This window comes from Strigops habroptila, chromosome 8, assembly GCF_004027225.2.
Source record: "Strigops habroptila isolate Jane chromosome 8, bStrHab1.2.pri, whole genome shotgun sequence".
Lineage (NCBI taxonomy): Eukaryota > Metazoa > Chordata > Aves > Psittaciformes > Psittacidae > Strigops > Strigops habroptila.
The window spans coordinates 32,398,956-32,422,926 of NC_044284.2; the positions used below are offsets into that span (position 1 = coordinate 32,398,956).

The 23,971-nt window shown below is 44.6% G+C and overlaps 2 protein-coding genes across 8 annotated transcripts in view; one reads left to right on the forward strand and one right to left on the reverse strand.

The window, feature by feature from the left end:
* Positions 1–10,440, reverse strand: part of TBL1XR1 (TBL1X receptor 1) — a 116,426-nt gene extending 105,986 nt beyond the window's left edge. For 5 of the 7 annotated variants that reach the window (XM_030496199.1, XM_030496196.1, XM_030496202.1 and 2 more), the window contains exon 1: positions 9,834–10,067. The gene's annotated coding sequence lies outside the window, so the exon portion shown is untranslated. Of the gene's footprint in view, positions 1–9,833 lie in introns of all 7 variants that reach the window. The other 2 variants (XM_030496200.1, XM_030496203.1) reach the window with 2 other exon arrangements.
* The window catches only part of LOC115612204, a 49,085-nt gene extending 33,804 nt beyond the window's left edge, over positions 1–15,281 (forward strand). Inside the window, exons 2-5 of the mRNA XM_030496218.1 lie at positions 9,599–9,882; positions 10,917–11,012; positions 12,321–12,401; positions 13,410–15,281. Coding sequence (XP_030352078.1) covers positions 9,599–9,882; positions 10,917–11,012; positions 12,321–12,401; positions 13,410–13,419 — 471 coding nt within the window. The 3' untranslated portion in view covers positions 13,420–15,281. The remainder of the gene's footprint in view (positions 1–9,598; positions 9,883–10,916; positions 11,013–12,320; positions 12,402–13,409) is intronic.
* Positions 15,282–23,971: the final 8,690 nt, after the last annotated feature.

A 23,971-nucleotide genomic window follows, 5' to 3' on the forward strand; every position in this document is an offset into this window, starting at 1 on the left:
CACTTATTTTTTTAGGTTCTGGACAACAAGACACGAAACAAAAATGGTGCTTAAACATCAAGCAACAGAGTACTTCACATATTGTGCGGTTTCTAGATGCAAACTCCTTAAAGACGATCTTTCAACCCTGAAGTCATAATTCCGCATGCTCATCTGTGCAGAGCAGGACAAAGGCGCCTGTGCGCACGTACCAGCTCGCAGTCTCAAAGCAGTGTTTGTTCACCCAGAACAATGGGGCATGTGACTTGTCAACACTACCCACAATAAAAACAATAAGATAAGGCTGCCAATGATTTCATGATGACTGACTTTGGTTTTGCTAATTTTAAATCACAAGGTCAATAAAAACGTATTGCATTAAAATCCCTCATTTTAAAAGGCCCAAAGCTAACTTCACACTGCACTGAGGTTTTCACTCAAACTTCCTCAGCTTTTTGAATTCGTACCAAACACTCGCACCAACTCCCCCCCAAAGCCTCCCTCTGATTTCATCAGTTGGATGGATCAATGTTTTACGCCTAAAGCCAAGACTATTTTTATCAAATAAAGGCACTGCCAAAACCTGTCCTCTCTGTTTCCTGCCCTGCGTGCCTGTCCCAACTACCCTTCCACCCCCAGGCAGGCCACTTGCTCACCTCTGCTCAGTGCCCCGCTCGCTGCCAGCAGTGCAGCCTGCAAAATGAGACTTCCTCAGCAGTCCAGCAGGTTTTGCTCCGCCACTGACTAGGGCTGCACCATCCAAACCCATCTAACCTCTGTGGTTCAAGAGGGCTACATAGAATCAACTCCTATACATAAACTTAATTAAAGTTAGGAGAAATGGGAAGAAAGCAGAGACAACCCAGAGAACAGAAACAAAAAGGCACCAATTCGGTTTAAAGAACTGGCGAAAGAACAAATAGCGCAAGTTCAAAATGACAGTAAGAACAGAGAAACCCCAAGGAAAAAAAAAAAAAGAATGAGAGAGGGAGATTAGAAAAATCAAATAAATCCTTAGGAAGGGATAATAATAAAATGATGCAAACAGGACTGAGACAAAACACCCTGGTATATTACACTGATTTGCCATATTTGTGCTACGGCACGGACAAGGAAGCACAGCCAAGCAGAGGAGAGGGCATGACCATGCCAACCATTGGAAAAGCTTAATTTTAGGAAAAAAAATAGTACAGTCTTGCACCACTTGGCTTTTAATTACACAGGGGAGGGTTAGGGGATTATTTCAATCACACAGAACAGTAGTAGGCCCAACAGACCAGACTAACAAATAAAAGTAGGCAGTAACAGGCACATGGAAGTATATTACAGTTCCAAACTTTCACCGTTTACAGCAACATTAATGCAAGTGAAATCTGACTAACCTGATCTCTGAACAAGTGTTTTTTAAAAACAGTGCATTTCTTTCTTTTCACCTTGAAAAACTCTATTCCACAAGTGGGTAGTTACAAACCACAGCTGAGAGAGTGGGAGGCACATTAAGCACGCAAATAAGATTTGATATATTCTAACACCATCAGCTGCAGCTTCCTGGAGCTCTTCAGCAATATCCAATGCACGAAAGCCTGGCTGCTGGCACACCAGAGAATCTCAGGCTACATAATGGACATTCTCTTAACCAGATTCTGATGCTGCGTTTCACATACCCTCCAAGTCTCTCATATGAAGTCATCCACAGAGTCAAAGCATGAGTGAAAACACATCAGAAGTGTTTTCCCTGGCTACTTTTGAAAGTTTCCATCCCTTTATCTTTTTTTTTTTTTTTTTTAAATTCTTTTTAGCATTTCTGTCAATACACGTGGGATCTTTAAAAGCCCAGTTTTGTGCCCAGTACATACAAGCAACCAGTATCTCCCTAACACAGGACCCCAGCTGCATCCCAGACACCAGGACGATGAGAGTGACTAATATTCAGCTTGCTGCTTCCACAACCAGCCCACAGAACCACACAGAAAGCAGAGGGTTATTTTTAAGACATAAGCAATGCCCAGACACTTCAGTGGGACGACCAAATGGCCAACGAGGCTTCTTGTTTGTTTTCAATGGAACAGACTCTTAGAACTTACTTTCTAATGTATTTAGTGTTTACTATATGTTCTGTAAGAAAGAATCTTACAAAGGGCCTTGATGAACTGGAAATATCCATATCAAAATAACCTTGCATGTGTAGACAGTAGAGGAAGCAACTAACATGGACTTTGCCAACAGTAAGATATACACATTGATATTTCTAATGTAATCAAAGGCCATTCAGAATCTGCCCTGGAAGACAGTCACAAAAATACAAACCATTTTTCTTATAACTCAAATAGCTGTGACAAATATTTTCTATAATGGTGAAAGCTGTCTGGGAAAAAAAGAAGTTGGTTTCTATTAATCAGCTACATTTAGATATCCGTTCTTGCCATCAGATTAAGCTCACCAAAACTGCTTAGCAGGCTGTTTCACTGTGTTTAGGTTTAAGTTTTATCGCAACTCAACATATTGAAGTTTCATATTCCTGACTTTTTTCATCTTACACTGCTAGAAATTTGCAGTCCAAACAGGACACACCAGATAGTGAAGTTCAGTTGTGCATTTGAAATAAAGTGAAAAATCAGGTACCACATCCACATCAGCAAAACATTCACACTACACAAGTACTGACCCCAGATCTGCTGTGTTAGCTGTGAGAACCAGCTAATCCATTGCTACACAAGATATGTTTCCTGCACAATTTATCGGATGACGACACCAATATATGGTTTGACAACACTGTTCCTCATTTTCCTCCATCCACATTTGTTCTAACTTTGCTTTTAAAGTACCTTAAAAAGTATTAAATCTGAACAAACGTAACCCCAAAGTAAATGTTACATATTCACAAATATCGTCATGGCAGAAATCCGTATTTTTACAAAGCGCTTCCTAATTAAAATTTATCACTAAGAGTCTGTATTTAGGAATGCATGTTTGTGTTAATATTGAAGCAAAAATTTCTGCACTAAAGAAGAATGTTGACATCCATACAAAAAATTAGCTGTGATTCATTGTTTATCAGTTGTCTTCCTTTACAGAACACCGCAAACTGAGGGACATATTGCCAAAATGAAAGCACCAGTACTTCCTTTAACCTAATGTAAGACAAATAAATACACTTCAACAGTCTCTAAATCTCACGTGTCCCACTTTTTTGACCCAGATCTCTTGTAATTTCCCCAATAGGTCTATGCAACATCAAAATTATTTTTCCCCACAAATTTAGACTTAAACTAAAAGAGGAAAAGCTCCCATCATTTCTGTGAGCTAAACAGACCTGGAAGCAGTGGCGGGAGGGGAGGGTCAACAGACAGACTCATCTCTGTTAAGATCAATTGGCATTTTAAGGTAAAATTTTCAGGCACATTTAACGCTCTCCCCAACCACTGCAACTAATGGCAAAAATTCTCATTTGTTCCAACAGGACTCTAAGTTAGACCAGTATCAGTGGTAAATGAAAAATACTTCAATCTTTTCATTACTATTTTTACAAAGCAAAAATGTATTTTCAGAAGTCATGCTGACACTCGAGCATTAATCAGCCTGGCCAAAACACACAAAAGAACTATAAAACTTGTTATTCCTCTTCTCAGCCAGCCTGGACAACTTCTTCCAGGACATCCAACTGTGTCTTCTTTGCCTGGTACTTTTAGGCAACCATCAGGGGACTGAAATTCACCTCTCATGTGCTCACAGTCAGGTGAATTCCCAGCTCAGAGTTCCCCTGCGACAGGTCACCCATGTGAAGAGCCTGAACTTTTAACACTGTTAATGTGAAATGGATGCAACTTTTAGGATAAGTTATATTTAGGGCTCTAGACCTTAACAATTTGTGGTTTTGGAACTGGGCACAGTATTTAGCACTACATTTTCACAAACAGTGAATATTTGACCCTTAACTCATAACCTTGGAAAAATGCTCCACAAACAGGCTGTACAGAGATCTTTTCTGCATGCTCTCTAGTGACCACCAGCCAGCACGTAGCTGTGTACAGAAGTTTCCAGAGTCGCTTTCACAGTGCTAATTCATAGAAATCTACTATTACCCTGATGTCAGTGGGGTTCAGGGGGAGGTCTGCATGCAGCTGGGGAAGTGACTGAATCATTCCCCAAACCACCAACAGGTTAAAAGGAGCACTCGCATTAGCTGCAGAGACAGCTGCTTACCCGTCTTGTCAGGTTGGCAAAACTACTGCCCTGCTGAGGGGGAAGGGAAGGCCTTCTACTCATACCATACCAGCTAAAATTTCTAGTAACACACCTCCAGCGATCTGAAATAACGCTCAGTATGTCTGCATATGGCACATGGTTGTAGAGAGTGTCTGTAATACACACACTGAACAGAGCTTGAACCAAATCTCAGAAAGAAAGAAAAAAAACCAAAACACGTAACTCTGTTTTTCCCTGCATGATTCTGAATTTTTACTGCTAGACATTACAACAAACAAGATTGCTCCTTTGCAACATGGAGACTTACAATAAACACAAGGCAGAGTACACAACATAGCCTTTTGCTAATACTGCTCCCAGAAAGAAACAGAAACTACACCCTCACAGGAGTTTGCAAAAGCAGCAAGCCACACGCAAGACTTGATTTTTAGAAATGCTAAGCACACACAGACTGCCAACTTCACATGCAACTGTGGGGGCTCAGCATCTTTGAAAATCTGACTATTAATATCTTACTTTATAGATGCAGGTGCCCATTTACACTTTTCAGAAGAGTCATGTTTGCACCAAGCAGAACTACAGCACAAGTCCACGGCCTGCTATCCGCTCCCACCGCACCACGCTGCCCCGCTCTCCCGGGGCTGTGCTGCGTCACACAGCAGCACGATGGGCCACATGCGCTTACACGTGGCCCATCATGAACCAGCTCCAGTGCAACCAGGTTGACACCCAGTCTGCTTGTGCTACTCATATTGAAAAAAGCTAAGTTGATTAGAAGGACCTTAGTATCTCTACATAGCACTGAATAACACCGCATATACTTCCATTCAAAGACAAAGAGGGGTCTCTTTGAAAGAAGTCGTGTACACGGCTGAAACAATTCTGCAAAATTCCTCCTTATCACTTCAGCGGTTCTTTCAGTAGGTTTTTCAGAAAGCTACACCAATTCACCAAGACTTTTTCTTATTGTTTCTACAGGTGAGAAAGTATTCTCAGAAGTCTTTCTAGCAATCAGTCCATCCAAGAAAGCAAGTGAGCAGGGTAAGCTGCAACACCATCGATTTCACTCCTTGGCTAGCCAAGCCAGCTAGATCCTACATGCCCAGCTGGTGCCTGCGTTTTCCCCTGTGGTTACACATCCTCCAGCTAGGAGTGACCATTTATTTCTTATCCAGGAAGAATTTTTTTTTAAGGCTCTGTATCAATACAAAAAGGAGAGCCAAAAGGATGTCACAAAAAACTATGTGGTAAAGTATTAAAAATCAGCATTTTAGAGATGAGTTACGTATGGTTCTATAGATCCTTTAGAACTAACCAAAGGAAAACTCACCTTGAGCTCAAACACAGCCATAAAGACTCCAGGGCATTTTTGCATAAACAAATTCAGCCTTGTTTTCATTACAAGAAGGAAGAAAAGGGCCTTCTCAGACTAGATACCACAAGACAGAACCCTAATGAGGAGAAGTAGTTCACAGTTTTGACACAAACTGTCAGTGATTTCTAGACCAGACTTCCGTACTTTTTCACTGAACCTATCAACTCTCATGAAAGCAATAGCTGTGCTGCCTCATCTTCGCTATTTCTTACCTCAAGTTAGCTAATTCAATTTTGCAAAATTAAAAGAAAGCCAATATATTCTCCTACAATCTCATATCAAATGATATTTCTTATTCCTCATTTCATTGTCATACTTTATCTTGGAGGAAACCAATTACGAGATGAATAAAGCAGTCTCCATCTACTCTGCTTAAGATCACTGGATGAACCTTTTTCTAGTAAAGTCACCCTTTACATTAAGCTACTTTACAGAAATTAAGACCATCTAACTTCACATTGGAGCGCTTGGAAAGCTGCATGTATTTGGGACAGGGTAGCTTAATCAATAACAGGAACATAGGAACAGTTTCTTCATCACCTGTTAATTTGAAGGAACTACACCAATGCTGCAATGCAACTCAAAAAACACTGAAAAGAGCTATCATAGTTCCTGAAGAAAAACTTCTGACACTTCTTCCCCTAACACAAGCACTTATATGTATATTTAAAAATGAGCATGCAATGAGTATATTCTCACAGCAGCCACTTTTTGTAGGAACCAAACATGTATAATTATAGAGTGTGTGCACACACTTTCACTTCTCTCCCAACCTGCAGCTACTTGCATGAGCTGATGTTTAGGGCTTTAAATATAGTCATTGTTACACCCTATACTTTGCATGTGTACGTGTGCGCAAATGCACACGCAGACCCCAAGGATGGTCAGTACACATAACAGTATCACAAGTCTCAATATAAACAACAGGAATTAGATTCAAATTTAGTTGTATTTCAGTATGATACATTTCAGCATCACAATATTACAGCACAGACAAAACACACTCCCGCAGTACACCCTATTCTCGCCCTCCTCTCCGAAGCAGAGGCTGGATCACTTCACAACCTCCCTACCCCAGTTCAGAAGGGGAAGAGCTGGCAGCAGGGGTTTGTCTGTCTCTCCTCTGCTTGCCAGTAATGTACTCTCCAGCAAGGTGTCAGAATTCACACCGGCACCACCATCCTGAACAGCTATGGGGGGAATGGAAGAGACAGGCAAAGCAAGCAAAATCTGAGGGGAGGGGAGGGTGGTTTTCTCCTGAGACTCCAGATGAGAAGAGGGAAGAGGATTAGTGAGGGAAAGCTGTCCCAAAAGGTGCCATGCCTGCCATTGCCTCCGCTTTCCCCAAAACACTTAGCAGTGCTGTGATAAAAAAAAATATCAGTGTCATGAAAGATTCACATCTTATTGCCCACCACTAATACAAAACACACTTAACTTCTGCAAGCAACTTCACAGACATCTGCAGAGCTTATTCAACTGAACTAGACCGCTGATGTTCACAAAGTTGTGTGTGTTTCTTCACACAACTTCCTGACTTCTGCACAATTACATCCTTGTAGGATGTGGGTCTTTACTGCCACTACAAAATTTACAACAGCAAACACATTCTGACTCAAATGTGAAGTCCATGTTAAATTAAATTCCAGAAGCAAAATTGAGTTAAGTAAAATAACTCGGTTTGCTTTACATTATTCAGATCTGTTCTTCCTAACTAAAAAATATTACCTGAAAACAACATTATCAGCAATTTCGACCATTTCCCCTAATCCATCCAGAGCTTCTTTATGCTTAGGGCTGTAGCACTTTTTAGCATCAAACTCTTTCACGATAGGAAAATGACTATGACGTATTGCTGTTGGGTGCTTAGTGCTTATACCATGCCTTACAACTTCAAAGCGTTACACAAACATCAATAATTACCATATATAGAGTAAAACTGAAAGAAGTATTCAATTTAAAAAAAAAAAGACCTTATAGGGGAAAAAAAAAAAGAAGTCGTAACTACCTGTTTGAAGAGGCAAAGAGCTTAAGCAACAGAATCTCCTGTAATTATTGCATTGTTTATGCTACGCACATGCATTATGGCTGTGTACGCCTAAATGAACAAAAATCATGAACTCTTGCCCAGTCTAACAAAAAGATAACTTAAAAGCCCAAAAGCCAACCCCCAGCTCCTTTCATACATTGAAATTACATTTCCTTCCCCTTTCCTCGTGCAGTGAGACTATTATCCAGGTGTTCCCAATAACAGTTTGGGAGGCATGCCACTGAGCTCCCAAGACAGTACCACATGAACCCTGTTCTCATGGAGACAAATCCACCTTCCCCTAAGAAAACTTCAGAACAACAGTGCACAGGCTCAGGTGATCCTAGGTAAATAATACAACACATTGCTATTCCACTAGATCTTAACCAAAAGCAAAGGGGGGAAAAAAAATCACTATAAGAAACCACAGAAAGTTTCCTGCGATCATTTACAGGGCACCACCTGCACCCTAAGTACCATCACCATAACAGCACGGCCTTTTTTTTTCCTATGACTAAGAGGAAAAAAACCCTTCCACAGCTCATCCACTAATACATATCCACTTGCTTAAATCCAAGAACACACAAAAGTTTGCAGGATCAGCCCTCAGTTGAAATATATTCTGAAAAGACAGTTAACACACATATCCAAAGGAAGACCCCAAATTCAGCATGAGCCTCACACAGACCAGCCTTCAGGTTGCTCAGAGCAAGATGAGGCCCCAAAACCACCCTGTGCTCCCAAAAGCTGACATCCAACTCAAAATATAAACATCAACTTTGCAAATGGTGACCGTGCTTTCAAAGGGGCACAAACCACAGCCTCAGTGAACACCCAAGGGGTAGACACTGCCAATACCAGAGGACCTTGTCAGTATGCTCAACGTGCTCAGACATTTATTTTAGTACCAGGACAGCAGAGAGTCCAGAATAGCTGGTGGGTTGGTTGGTTGTTTTTTTTACACAACAAAGACTTGGTTTTCCTGATCTTGCTTCTCATTCTGTAATAATAAAGAAGGAATATGTTTTGTGATCCCCCATCCCCGCCATAAATCAGTTAGGGATTTGATTTACACAGACAGGAAAGCGAGGAAGTTGAGCACACTGGAGAGTAGTAAAAACTTCATCAGAGAACTTCACTTTCCTTTCCTACACAGCGACCTACAAACCAAACTTTCCTCCAGACTCACGTGTCATCTGCAGCAACAAGCCTCTGCCATACAGCACATATAAAGTTTGCTTTTTGAGGATAAAGCAAAAAGACCAGCAAGGGGAGACTTTTATTCTGTTAGGCTGCCTTAAAAGGAAATTCGGTGATGAAAGATTAAATTCACCTGGAACAACACTATAAGTTTAACCCTTTCGGGGGTACAACAATAATAACAACCCACATACTGAAGGACCTATATCCTCTACCAGGAAAATGTATACATTGCCCCAACTGAGCAAGCCTTCCTAGAAGATGCAATGCACAATTTGCACAGGGTTTTGGCCAGGGATAAGCCCAGGTAGAGATAGCCTTTGCGAAGTGCAAAGAAGCTGATTCTTGTGCCCAACCCGGGCCTACTCCCTGCCACCACGGGGTATCGCACGTTCCGCCCCGAACTTCGCAGTGAAACTGATCAATAACTTGGCTGCTTCACGCTGGGGGGGAGGGGGGGGACGACACACACAGAGACATCGGGCACGGCCTGTGTCGCCCCTTCCCCTCCACCCCCAAAGAACGGCCGGGCCCCCACCCCGCTTTACCTCCCCTTCCCCTCCCCCCCTCAAGTAAATATGCGGGGAGGGGGAGGGGAGGGCGCATTTCCACACAAATCGGGCTAAAAATAGGCCTCTCGCCACGGCTCCCGTGTGCCATTCGCTGCCCGGGCCGGTGTGTGTCCCCCCGTTAAATCCTGTAACAAAAATGAAGCCGGGTGGGGGAGGGGAGGCCAGCGGCGCGGAGGGGGGAGGGGAACAGGGGGTGCCGTTTGCATAAAAAAACCCAACATACTCCCCAAAACCAAGACCCGGGGCGCTCCCCCCGCACCCCACAGCACCGATAAAGGAGAGGGGAACGGGGGGAAGCGGGGGGCAGGGGCCGCGGCCGGCGTTAGGCGAGCGCCCATCCCCCGCCCGCCTCCAGCCGCCACAGCGACAAACAGGGCGCCCGCCCCCCATCCCCCGGCCCGGCCCGGCCACGGTCCCCTCCCGCCCCGCTCCCGGCCCGCGGGGGTCGGCGGTGGGCAGCCCCGGTCCTTACCTTGCGAGCGGCGGCGGAGCGGCGGCTCCCCCCCTCCTTGGGAACGGAGGTACGAGAAATTCACCCTTGTTTGTCTCTCCTCCTTTTTTTTTATACAGCCATATATATATACATACACATCTCTGCCCCTGTGTGTGTGTGCGTGTGTACACACGTACGTGTATCGGTAATGTATAGGTTTTTTTTAGCTGAGGTGTCCACACCGAGAGCAGGAGGAGGGGAAAAAAAAAAAAAAAACGGGAAAAAAAAAAACACAACCCAAAAACACCACCACACACACAGGAGGAAGAAAAAAAAAATAAGCAGCGCGTAGTGCTGTGATATTCAATTATATCCCGAGCCAGGGGCCGGGGGGAGGGGGAGGGTGGGGAGAGGGGGGGTTAGAGATTAAGTCCCGAGGAAGGAGGGAGGGGAGGGAAAAAAAAAAGTAATATCTGTGTATGTGTGTGTGATTTAGATTGAGGAGGAATTGAGGCAGAATGTAAAAGCTGTTACTAAGGGAAGGAGCCAAGCGGCTCGGAGCAGCCAGCGGCCCTCAGACACTCCGCGCGGGGAGAAGGTGGCCAGCCGCACCGAAATGGGCGCCAGAGACAGCGCCGCCGCTGAGGGAAGGGAGGGAAGGGAAGGAGCCGGGAGGCGAGGCCAGGCGAGGAGGAGCGGGGCCGGCCTGCTGCGGCCGCCCGGCTAAACAGACCCGCCGCCCTGCCAGCGCGGGGGTCGGCGGCCGGGGCGGGGGGACCCCTTCCCTCCCTCTCTCCCTTCCTTCCCGCGCTCTGCGGGCAGGCGCGGCGGTGGCCGGGTGTGCGTGAGGAAAGGCGGGCAGCGGGGAGCCCGCCCGGGCCCCGGCAGGAAGGGGAGGCCGCCCGGGCCTGCCGGCGGTGCGGGGCCCAGTAGCCGCCCGGGGTCTGCGCCCGCGGCTCGGGGGACCCTGAGGGAGCGGGGAAGGGCCGGCGGGCCCCGTGCGACCAGGCGGCGTGGCGCAGCCCTGGAGGTTTTTCGAGGAAAGCCATTAATTTGCCTCCGCTGCCAAAGGCGCTCGTGTAATGCAGGATTTAACATGGTGGTTTACTTCTTTCTTTGTAGCGCGTTGTGGTTGGCAATGGCAGTCGGCAGTGGGGATCCAGCCCTGCGCGGGTGCGGCGCAAAGCTTGTGCCTGGGCCCGTTACTGCGTCTACCCTGTAATTTTCTGTAATGAAAATAATCCTTTACAGTAGTAATGCTGTGTCTTACCTGGGTGCTGTTCAGTTTTAGAATTGAAATGCTATTTACCGTTTACGTCACTGGTTTTGTTTATTTTTTAAAGCAGGCTTTGTTAATCGAAGCCACATTCATCACTAGGCAGTCCTTTCCATCTTAAAATGTTTTTGAAATGACATTTCACACTCTTGGGCGTTGGTCCAGCGCTCTCATGTCCGGACATTGGCACCTGTGTAGACTCCCAATGACTACAAACCCTGCACAGATCTGACATCAACATTAGATGTCATTCCCGCCTGCACCAAAGGCTCCCCACACGCATAAGCCCAGGTCTGGTGCTGCCCAAATGGGGTTCCGATATCACTGTGTTTCTGCAGGACTTGCTATTGCTGCAGCTGGCAAAAGAGGAAGATAGATGGGCCACATGAACACAGCTCAGCATTGCTGGAGAGTTACGCTAGTCATAGGGTGGCAGTTCTGGATTAAGGGTGGATTTTACTTTCAGCCTAAGGATTGGGACATACCATAGGCAGATTTCACCTGCCTGAGCTTCATCTCACAGCAGATGGGGTCAGGCAGTTTTCTCTTTCTTCTATGAAAAATAATATTTAAATACTTGGAGAAAACAGATTTTTTTTTTTATTTTTTTTTTTCATTGCGAAGTCATTAAATTCTGAGAAAGCCCTGGGCTACTGTCCTTGGAGAGGCCAGAGTTATATGAGGAAACCAAAGTCTCTCCAGAAAGCCTTGGACCATATTTGTAATTGCAAACCACTTGATACTCAGCATTTATTTCTGTAACGATTTTGGTGGCCCAAATGGGCAACTTTCTCTTCCCAATAGTGGTGTGTAGGTTGTCTACTTCAGGTATGTAAAGAGGTGATAATTTTTGAAGACCAGTCCAATTCCAAAATTTGACCACTTTGCTGACATTGGGAAATATAAAAGGGGCAAAAAATGTGGCAAGGGACTCATTAACCCTTCCTGCATTATAATCTCAGATCTGTCCATGCTTCTGAAGGAGTTTAACCTCTTGATTCTCTGAAGGATTTCTTTCCCAGGTAAAAGAAAACAAGCAGTAGCAGTGGACTGAGGAAGGGGGATGAACATAGCCTAAGACAGGAGGAAAGAAAATAAGGGACCTCTTGCAGGAGACTGGGGGCCTGAGGAAGAGTATGGGAGGAGCTGTGAGAAGCCCAGGAAGTAGGAACAGGAGGTGTAACGTTCAGAAAGCTTGTGTGGGAAACGGGAGGAAAAAACCCCTCACGTGTGTGCTGTTTGACCCACAGGAACTACAAACACCATCTTCCCATGCTTCTGCTGAGCAGCGACAATGTGCAGAGCTGGAGTCATCTGGCTGAATCTACAAAGTGCATTCTGGCAGATTTCTGCTTTAAAAATTTTACCCCATCCATTTTGTTCTGGTTTCCCTTTCTTTACGAAGACAGACACGCACAGGGCTGAACGAAGGCCTCACTTTCTGCAATGAGCTTTAGGCTTTGTAGTTCTGTTGCCCAAATACGCAGCTGGGCTCAGAGTTAGCGGGGGCCACTTCCAGAGCATACAGGAGGGAGGTTCTCGCTTTCAGAGGTTTCCAGGAACAAACATTGGGTAACACAACACAGGGCAGTTGAGCAGGTTATGCTTTACGGCAGGTGGTTCAGTGAGTGAACTGAGCTTAGGGGCTTGGCTTTGCCTTGAGCTGGGAGAGGCACTTTTAAACAATAAATGTTGTTACGTTTCCTTTCACAATGTCTCCTAGTAGCGAGAAAGGCAGGACCAATCCCTAACTCCTGGATGTAGAACTGGAGCAGATCTGAGGTCTTGGCTTATCCGTGCGTTTGCATAAAGGTGTGCCTTCAGAGTGCTTTACCAACCTGGCTGCTCATGTCCTGTGGCTCTGTCATCCCAACTACTGGGAAGTCTTCTCACGGCCTATTTGTAAGACACATCCTTAAAATAGTTGAAATAGTGCGAGTGCCTTATATGTGCTCGGCAGCACATATAAGCAAATATTTGTAATAAGTGGACCAGTGTTTGCACAGCACCAAGCACATTGCCTGGACTCCATAAATAATAATGCTTGGCACTCACAGAGTGGTTTCCATTTTCAAAGCACTTTAGTCATAACCCTTGACATCTATGTGGCCTTTTACATCTTTACAAGAATTAATTAATCCTCACAATGTCCTGTGAGATAGGTATGCACTGCAATAATAACAATAACAATTAATAATTCATGTCTTCTACTCAAAAATTACTTCAGGGATTAAAATGCATCAGTAATACTTGGGTTTTTATTAACATTTTCCAGCAAATAATAAAAGCCATGGTATTGTGTTAAATCTATATAATATATACCCATAAATCTTTTGTAGGTCAGGGTGAGACTAAAGGCCCAGTGAGATGTACCAGTGCATCAGCAGGAAGTGGATGACTGACTTCAGAAAAGCCAGTTCAAGCCTGGTCCACCACACAGTCTAGGTGCCAGAATGAATTTTGCCCACACATGGCAGTGCATAAATAAATACCAGTGAACCAGGAAGGCTCTGTGTTCGTTTTTAGCTCTTGTATATGCAAAGACTCCCCAGTTACAGCATGCATTATGGGACCCCGTCCTAGACAAACACAGCACCAAGAGAACACTAACACTTGCTGGGTGAGAAGTGGCGGTGACTCAGCATCACGTTGTGAAATGGGGAGAGAGGGACAAGTCTGGCCAACACCAGGGCAAAGCCTTTCCCTTGTAAAAATTACCATACTGCCTTTGATATGCAGGCGAGCCCCAGCTAAACCTGCTATTTAAACAAGCGGGACTTACACTCAGTTGACCTAAAGAGAAGAACTGGCAGGCTCCCGTCAGGGGAGCACCCTGGCACAGGGCAGAGGAGGGATTGGGGTGCTGGAGTCAGGCCCCTGCACAGACGGTCCCATTCCCCACAAAGATGCTGTTTTCAGTTTGCATCCCAAAGTGGATTCATGTAAGCCACAAAGGCACCTTTAGTCCTAATAATGCTGCTGTGCCAGAAAACAGTGGGAAAGAGCAGAGAGAGATTCACCCACACCCTAGCAATTTCCCCATGACTTAGCCATGACTTCCCTGTGTCTATGAGCAATGAATCTGGAGCACGGAACAGTTCGGGCCAGTGGCGTTTGTACTCTAAGCCTTATTTTTTCCCTTATTATGAGGAAGATATCAAATTAAACAAAACAAACTCTAAATTATTTGTCTTTGTGTTGAGTATACCAAGAAAGGAAATGGAAATTCACCAGTCTGAAGGGACTGGCTTTATTCTTTTTGCAGCTGCTGACAATGGCTGCAGGAGAGGACGTGCTGGGAAAGGGACGGGTTTCTGAGTAGGGAGCATCTTCTGCCACTACCTTGGCATACAAACTCATCAGTGATTGATCAGTGGACACGTGGTAATAAATGTCTAACATCATGCCTGTAGCACTACTTTTTATCCATTGCTTTATACATGCACAGAGGCATTGTTGATCTCCATAAGGCAGAGAGGATTCAACCCCAAAACAATCATGTCATTGATGCACTTACCCAGATCCATCTCGGAGGTTTCTGCTTCCCAGAATAAACAGCAAAAGTGGAAGAGCAGTGCGACCAGGTAACTAGTCCCTCATTCATAGACAGTTGATGAACAGTGTGATCCAAAGCCATGAAGCAGCTTTCAGAAATTTCATGACACAAGTTATGCCACTTAAAGCACATTTAATACAGCTGTAAATCAGTGGTGTTAAGACATGTGAACCACTTAGCATCTCCCTGCTAAACAGAGGTTCAGTGGGGCACGGGCTCCTCGTCCTGGCTGTTCTGCACAGGGGCAATTTCATGTTTCTAGTTTTTAAAAGCTACCAGCAAGCTTTCCAAAAATAGCAGAGCCTGTAGATGACAAACTTAAGAATTGCTGCTTTGGGATTGGGATATTTACCGAACAAAGCCATTGGCCTTAGTGTTTTATTGCTGCTGACCTTCTACCCAGGGCCCCAGCGTATCCTAAGGGCTTTAAGAAGGACACAAATGTGTGTGCGAATGTATCACACCAAGGCGAGCTTTCAGATCACTGCCAGAGGAACATATTTTAAAGGAAAAGTGAGAGAAACAGGAGAAGAGATGCCAGCTGCTTCAGCCCCCTTCAAGCAAGGGCTCCTGCACCTTGTCTTTCTGCAGGGTAACAGCCACTCCCACTGGGGCACATTTTTCTCTTTTTTTTTTTTTTGGAGAGAAAAGAACAATGGGTTTGTTGCTGCAGTCCCAGGGCCTCCCTGCCCACAGTGGGCAGAGGATGCCACCGTCCCCCTGGACTCCGAAAGCAGTTCTGGCACAAGAGGAAGGACAAAGTGAAAGTTGTCCCAGCTGGCACGACAAGTGTCTTGAAAGCCCTGAATACCATCCCTTGCTACCCAGAATCTGGCCCCAGGAGGATGTGCGGGTGTTTCTTGCTATTGTGGTGAAGAGGAGAAAAATGAGCGAACACCACAGAAAGATGCTGATACAGATCTGACTCCTTAAAGCAACAGGGACTGACCCCAGCGGGTTTAGTTATTGCAGGTGCGGAGCTGTAGTTTCAGTGTGAACTGGGGTGGTTTCCCTGAGAGACGATGTTCTGACTATGGATACCATGACAGCAGGCAGGCTGTTGTTAAACAACCTCTCTGCGAGCACACCCAGCATTGCAAGACCAGGCTGCTTCAGAGTTCCTGTAGTCATTAGTTTAAAGACATAGGAACAAATTCATTTTTTGGCTGAAATCACTCTCTAAGGAGTGTTTTGATTTTTGTTGTTGTTGCTGTTAGTTGGATATGTAAATATCCAAACATTTCTTAAAATGGGGGGTGGGGGAAAAAGATACTTCTCAAATAGAAATACCAAAGAGAGCCTTGTTAACTCCATGGTTATGGCAAAGCTCCCTTCACAGCAGGGTTGTAACTCAGATGTTACATCCTACAATGGCTAAGCAAATCCAAACTTGTTTTATTTTAACAAGGTTATGAAAAAGGGTGTGTACCAGCTGCTATCGCACACCTCTGAAATTTCAAGCAAGACGTATCTGGCTCTCGTATGAGATCAAACCGGATTCTCTCACACTGCTAGGATGTGGTTGCAAAAATTCAGTATTGTAAGCGTCATCGTCATTCATAATACAATCTACTTTACTTGGTATAATTAAGTAAAAAAAGGCACAAGTACAAAAGGTATAATATTTGTTAGATATTTACCTTTATCTCTGCCACATACTATTTTAATACTTCCTGGCAGCCCAGGAATCCAGCCAGCTTGAAGAGGATTCCTTTTTCTTGCCCATACTTAGACCCCCAATTTTCTTTCATTGTACCTACATTGTTCTGGATTTTCGTGTGAGTGGAGGACGGAGCCAGGGCTGTTTGCTCCCTCATCAGAGTCCTGAAAGACTCCTCATGTGGCCTTCAGCAAGCTGTTTATTATCAGGGCATGAGCTTCCATCTATAAAAAGAGAGGAGTAATGCAACTACTAATGATGCTAATATTATTGTTAACATATAATTATATATCTCACAAGAAAATTGGGAGGGTAAATTAGTGTTTATAAAGTATTTTAAAGATTATAATATTATTTATGTGAGGGCTATACTTTATGTCCTGAGGACAGTAGTTTTTGAAAACCACCTTCTGATTAGGTTTTGCTAATAAGAGTGTCAAAAAGGCTTAGAAAAATAAAATATCAATAGGAACATTCAGGAATCCCTGGTTTTTTATTCTTATTATAGTATTCGTATCGGCTGCTTTCCTGTAGATAGATATGCTATATCCACATCTACAAGACGTTAAGCATTGTTTTCTGGCATATTAAACGTTGAAGGAATGAAGTACATGGTAGTGCCAAAGCACGCCCTGCAGTATGTTATTAGACAACTTACTGGAGTGATTAAAGCCCTTAAAGTCAATAGAGGTTTTGCAGTTGTTTAGTTTGTTTTTTCTCCCACCCCGCTGGGCTAGGATTTCATCCTGGATCTCCAGCTTTGTCTTTCACTGCACATCACTGATGTGCTTAGCAGTCAATTAAAGCACACCCTGGATTTATTTTATACAATGCCTTAGCTGTGAAAGGGTGGTTGCAGGTCCTCATCAGAAGGAGCTGACTCCAGCACAAGTCCAGCCAGAAGGATGACTTTGCCAGGGCCTCTCATATTTTTCCTTTTTTAGTCAATTATCTACATTTCATTGAACATCCCTTTCTCTCAGTTTTATTCTTGAGGACTTCTGATAACGTATCAAACTTCCCTAAGCAGGTTGTAATCTTCACCCCCTGCGATGCCCACCACAACAACATTAACTGTGAATGGCTGCAGTAGATTAAGCAGCATATTTCCACAAAACATTTTCCAATACAAGACTCAATTTTATGAGCTGTGTGAGCATCCTGTGTAACATCTCTAGCAGGTACATAAAACACTTTGGGGTGTATACAGAAAGAGACATTTGACTGGGCAGACCAGTGCATTAGAAATAGCTCTCAATCTTTCACAGCACTAGATGTGTACCATAATGTGAGACCAAAAGACACACACACACACACACACACACACACACACACACAAGAGAAGAGAGGGACAGGAAAAAAACCTCAAAGCACTTGGTGGAAGAATGAACTGAGAATTATTTCCTCAGCTGAGCCAATATTTCCTACAACACGGCTTTCTGTGAGTCAGCCTTTTTGTGCCACCGAACTTAAAATAGCAAAAGTGAGATAACAGTAGGCTTGTTGGAAATAGAAATTTTCAAGGGATAAAAAAAAAAAAGAAGACCAACTTTTGGACTGAGAGAGTGGTGATCACCATGGTGGTGATCTGCTGGGAAGTGATTCCTGTAAGAATATATCAAATAATGCTAAGAAAAGTGACATTTATCCGAGATTGTAAAACAATGGTTTCATCCCAACCCCAGCATCTCCTTTAATTTTGCTTACACTGCTGAGAAGCCTTGAGCGGGCAGGGAGGAACCTCAGGCAAATTCCACACTGATTTCACATAGTTCAGGACAGTGCTTAATAAATATACATAAAGGAGGAAGGAGAATATTTCTAGAGGCAGAGTGAAGCCAGGGAGGGGCTAGCAATTATGCAGACTTGGTGGCCACGTCTCAGCCTTCAGTGGTTCTTCAAGGGCTGTGCCTGCCAGAAACAAGTTTAAAGTCTGGATGAAACGTGTCTGCCACCAAACCCATCAGCTTCCCTATTTGCTTACATGATGTGCAGCACACCCAGGTAGGGGAGTTCCCACTGAGAGCAAAGATCGTGCGCCTGCCAGTAATTCTGCACCGTCAACACAAAGCAATTGGCATGCAGAAGAGGTGGAGCCCCACCATGGCCTGTATAAAAATTAAGCTCATTATTAAAACGGACCCAAAAATGAAAAAGGCACCCCACGCACCCCCACTTTCGGCAGAGCTGGGTTGTTTCTTCCATTACTGGCTTAATGAAGTCTCCTCTGCAAACACCTTGTCTGCCTCAGATTTCATCCGCTTGCTCACAGTCCCTACGTTGCCCTACATTTAGGTTCAAAATCTAACATTTGCCAACTTAATTGAATGTGGGGCATCTTGCAAAGAAGTGGCCCCATGCAGACACATGGCATTTGTCTCCTAGTTTTCATTTCTTCCTACCAAACGCAGGTCTCATTTTGCAAGGTGCTGGGCAGAGGCAGCTGCACAGATGTGTAACATAAGCAAACAAAGCCAAGGCACGGATACTGCCCAGCTTCACACAGCAAGTTATTTTTAGAGCTAAGAGCAAAACGTCTGTCTCCTGAGCCTCGTTGAGGGGAGGCTCGCTCCCACCAGGCTGTGTCTTGGCATTCAAACCCAGGGTTTCTGTGCAAGCACCTTCCTCCCCTCCATTGCTCAGGAATTTTTATTTTAAAAACTCTACAAGGACATAAAAAACTTTTCATTTCCCACATCCTGTCATTAAGCAGCTGTATTCTGAACAATGAATGATGACAAACTAAAGCAACAGTTTTAACTGAAGCAGGATTACACTTGGCATCGCTATTTGTTTTGTGGCTTACTGGACAGCAAGACAAATGTGTACTTCTGCTACCCTTTCCCGTTGCCAGCTCTGTCCCCTATTAATACATAATGGCACGGCTGGAGGGAGCATTGAGGCCAAAGCAGCTGCAGGATGAGACCTGAAAAATCAAACGACATCTGGGCTAGCAAGGGCTGGGGGTCTGTGGTCTTGGATGGGACACTCGGTTCCTCTTTGCTGGCACTGACCTGGCACTATCTGATGCTTGAGCAGGAATAAAAAGATTCACACAAGGCTTCTGGCCCATGGTGCTCTTGTATACATACAAGGAGATAGCTGTCTTGACCTGGGGGGAAATCAGCTCATCAGAGGATTATAACCAAAATCCCGCTCCACTGCACTCTACTGAGTAAGGTGAAAACATAACCAACCCATGCCCAATTATCACACAGTACTTGCAGAGGTTTAAGTAATATCACACTTTGCTTGTGCATCCTCTAAAGCCTTGCTGGTAATGATGATACACTGCTGTTAACAGCAATGCCATTTAGAAACTGGAGGTACAAAAATATCCGCCAAGGATGCTGCCAGCTTTACACAAATTTATGTGAATGTATAATCACATTACTCTGCGCCAACGTGGTACTTGTAAACTAAGAGGCTCAAATTGCTGCACCCATCAGGGCAGACAGCTCTCATCTAGGTAGGAGGCTGCCGAGGGACGGCAGTACCTGTGCAGCAAGCGTGATCCCTGTCGAGGGGCTCAGCCCATTCTGCAGAGTGGGTCACGACACAGGCAGGATCCTGCTCTCACTTCCTCCTCCCTGAGCACAGCCCCAGGCTTGCATGATGGCACCCAGAACCCCTCACTGGTAACGCAGCTCACAGCGGGAGGGGGTGTGCTCTGCACATACAAACTGACATTTAGCAGTTTCTGCTTGGAAACGTTCTCAGTTCCTTCTGGGCCATCCTCCTGTGCAAACACAAGACCCATTCAACCCAAGTTGCATCCGCAGGCAATCGGGAGTCAATGGGATCATTCATGTTCCAAAAAGTGCGTGCACATTCAAGTTGTTCCTTTGGCAGTGGCCTGGTCTGACTCTGCTGTGCGCTTCCAGCCCCAATCACTTCAGCATTTGCATGTATTCCACCTCCCGTGAGGTTCACAGGACTTCTGTAAACATAAATAATGGCAGCATTATGGCCCTGTTTCAAGTCCGAGTTTGCAAATGGTGCTTCTATTTACTACTGAGCATCTATTTATTCATCAAATGCATTAGAAAAATCCATTAAAGAGGAAATTAGGGACCTAATGACCTGCACCATCATTCGAACATGGTGTTTCAGATATAGGCATTGAATATAGTTCAGCGCTTGCATTTCATCTCATCCGATGACTCACTCGAGGTGGGAAGCGTCACGATGAGACAGTCTTATTCACCCTCCACACCAGTAATTTGCTGGCAGAAAATGAGGCCGTGGGGCTGAGCGCAGCTGCCTTGCAGGCAGGAGAGGCAGCGGGGGCTGCACCGCAGGCAGGGTCAGGGCCGCTCACCACCACTGCTGGGAACCAGCAGCCCTGCGAAGGAAGGGCTATGGTTGGCTATGGCACATGTCTGTGTGCGTGTGTGTAGATAATATGTGTATTTAGAAAGAGGAGCAAACTGCAGCAGATCTGCCTCATAGCTCTGTCGGTCCTGCAGGCGCAGCAGGGACAGTGAATTACCTCCATCTCTACAGGGAGTCACAATTCAAGGGCAAAATGATGACAGTAAGTGGCACTTTGCTGTAGCCAGACCCGAGGTTTAAGCAGCAGCTTACCCTCAATCTTCAAAAGCAGCTATGAGTTGGCATGTCCCCAGCTCCTTCTGCCATCACAGCACTACAGCAAGGGCAGGTTTTCTGATAGGACTTTCCATCCCAAATCTCTTTCAACCAGCTGACAGCAGCCAGGCTTCCCAATCTTAAAATTTGCAGAGAGCTCCATAAATTGTTTGAGTGCCAGAGCTGTCATATATATAAATCTGTAAGCGAACTGTGTCTTTGTGCTGCTCCTTTTCATGAAACTAGCTGAACAATTCAGTAGTTAGTTTATACCTCCAGGCACTTGGATCATCTCTGATTTTAACTCATCTCAGAGTTCATGTTTGCAACGAATGGCTTTTCTCCCTGACAGGACAAGATAAAGTAAACCATAAAATCTTCCACAGTGAAATGGCTCCTACCAGCAAGGAGCAGGGATGGGGCTCGCCTTGCATCGCACCCCTCCCTTTGCCAGCATCCGCACCCAAGGAGTGCCGCATCACCCCCAAGTCTTCACCTTTAGTTTGAATTGACAGCAGAAGCCAGGCCAGAGTTTGACTCCCTCAACACTGCTACATCCTTCAGTCCTCTTCCAGAAGTATAACACAGCAAAGTCCTTTTCTTCCTCGGCTACACAACAGTGGCATTTGTTTCCTCCACACCCCAGCAAGGAAGATTTTGCAGCCTTTAAATGAACTGAAAAGATCTCCACCAGGAGCTCAGTTCAGCAGCTAAGAGCTTGTCACACGTCGAATCCCCATCGCTTTCAACAGGGTCTGTGACAGTTTTGCAAGTGACTAACATATAGCTGCAAACGATTTAAAGCTTTCTAATAAATGCTCTGTCCCCCCCTTCATTGCACACAGACACATACAAACTGCATTATTCCAATTCCCTGCTAAGCTTTCTAACTCCTTCTTACATCATACAATATAATCAGCCATTTGGCCCTGAGTCAGTATTTCCATGAAGCAGAGTCAGTGTAAAAAGCTTTCAAGGCACTCACATTGTTTTTGCTTCTGTAATGCTTTAAAAATGTTATATCTTGGGACTGAAGAATATTCAGTGACAACACAGCATTTCTGGATGCCTTTCAGTTCTTGCATCAGAAATGCTGGCATCGAGAATGAAATTGTTCCCATATTTGAGCTTGGTACCAAAACATCAAGTTTTTGTTTGTGAAATTTATAAAAACAAATGACTATAGACTTGAATACATTAATCATAGAGAAATGGAAACAACTCAATAGGATTGTCTAGCAACCTCTGTACTTTATATAAACAATAATAGGTTGCTGTTTACCAATGGCCACATTGTGGGCCAAATGAAAGCAATTTAAACAGTTCGCATGTGTATTCAAAACTCAAAGCAGTATTAGCACATGCCCATATACTGACCAGCGCCAGCTTTGTGTGCAGACACCACAGCTGTTGCTGTCTATAGTATGCCCAGACTATTCATAGAATGGGTTGGGTTGGAAGGGACCAACTCAAACCTGCCACAGGCAGGGACACCTTCCATAGACCAGGTTCCACAAAGCCCTGTCCAACCTGGCCTGGAACACTTCCAGCTTTCACCATTCCAGGGAGGCAGATGAGCACACTGCATGACAGGGAGTGCAAGCAGGTGCCCGAGTACCCATCCTGAGCCCATTGGGATGTGAGCAGCCAAGCGTCAAAATGCCAGAGCCTGTAGATGAAAGAATCCCTTTAGGGATCCCCTTTCAGCTGGTCTACAAGAATGTACTCCAGCTTCTCAGCAGAGACGTCCCAGCATCCTCTCCTTATCCGTAATGACACTTAGGTGCCATCAAACACAGCGTGGGGATGGGAGTGACACTTTGTCCATGCTGTTTGACTGCTAATAAATGCATTTGTCATCCCTGCTTATTACATGTTATTCCTCACCACTGCCCAGGTTTATTTTGCTTTCTGAGGGGAGGAAATGCTGTCAGACCATCAGCAAGGAAAGTAGCACACTGGCTTTTTGGTGTATTTATGTCCATTCTTTGCCATCCTCTTTCTGTTTTTAGAAGCCATTGTGAAGCAAGAGTGCAATTTTTGCATTGGTTCCAAAGATTACGCGACACCAGTTGTAGCCACTGACAGGTTTAAATGTCATCTGAGAAAATGAGCAGCGAGAAAGGCTGTGTTTTGAATTTCAATGGGAGCAGGAGCTGATAAGATATTGCTGGTTTGGGGCATGCTTAGGGAAGGACCAGAAGACCTCTTTGCTCTGAAGTGATGCACGTAGCCAGTGGGAACAGTGTTTTCCAGAAGAATGGTGGGTTTATAATAGAAATCTATAGAGACAGGCCCGCTGTCCTGTGGAAAATAGTTTTGGGGGTTTTTTTCCCCAAAAAATGCTTCCCTTTTCTCTCATGGTGAGAGCTCCCAAGCCCCACCTCATCCCCACTGACACACCATGACAGGAACATCTTAATTCCCATTTGAAAGGGCATCATGGGGTGACACGGGATGTACAGCCCAGCCAACAAAACATTCCAGCAAGAAACTCCCCTTGGGGAAATTTCCCAATCAAAATGTTAAGCTTTGAATTGAAAAGTTTTGCCCCAAAATCTTCAAGTTTCAACTTTTCAATAAAAACTCTACATTCTTTGAGTATTTTTTATGTAAGTCCAGAAGAAAGGACTGCTAATAATTTCCCTTTTTTTCCTGGGGTATGGGTGAGCCACATGTCAGCTGTAAAAAACAAATTATAACCCCCCAGTTGACATCTAAGAAAACCTCTAAACTTTTTTGCTGGCTATTAGTAAACAATAAGTTTTATCTGCCTCTCACCATCTCAGTACTAAGGATGAAGTCGAAGAGTTTTCTAAGAACTTCTTAAACCACCAGTGAAAACTAGCATTAGATATAAAAGTACAGTATCTGGAAATCAGAAAATAGCTTCTCTCCAGCTGTCTTATCAAGTAGCAGCACAGAGCTGTGAAGTGTACTTATTGTGCAGCAACTGAAGAAAAAAATTTGGAGAAAACACTGGAAGCATGAGGCGTATTTTGGGCACCCACTGATGTGTGCAGTCTGCATCTGAGAAATAGAAAAGAAAAAAAGGAAGAAAAAGCCCTCAGATATAGCAGAATCTCTCCAGATTA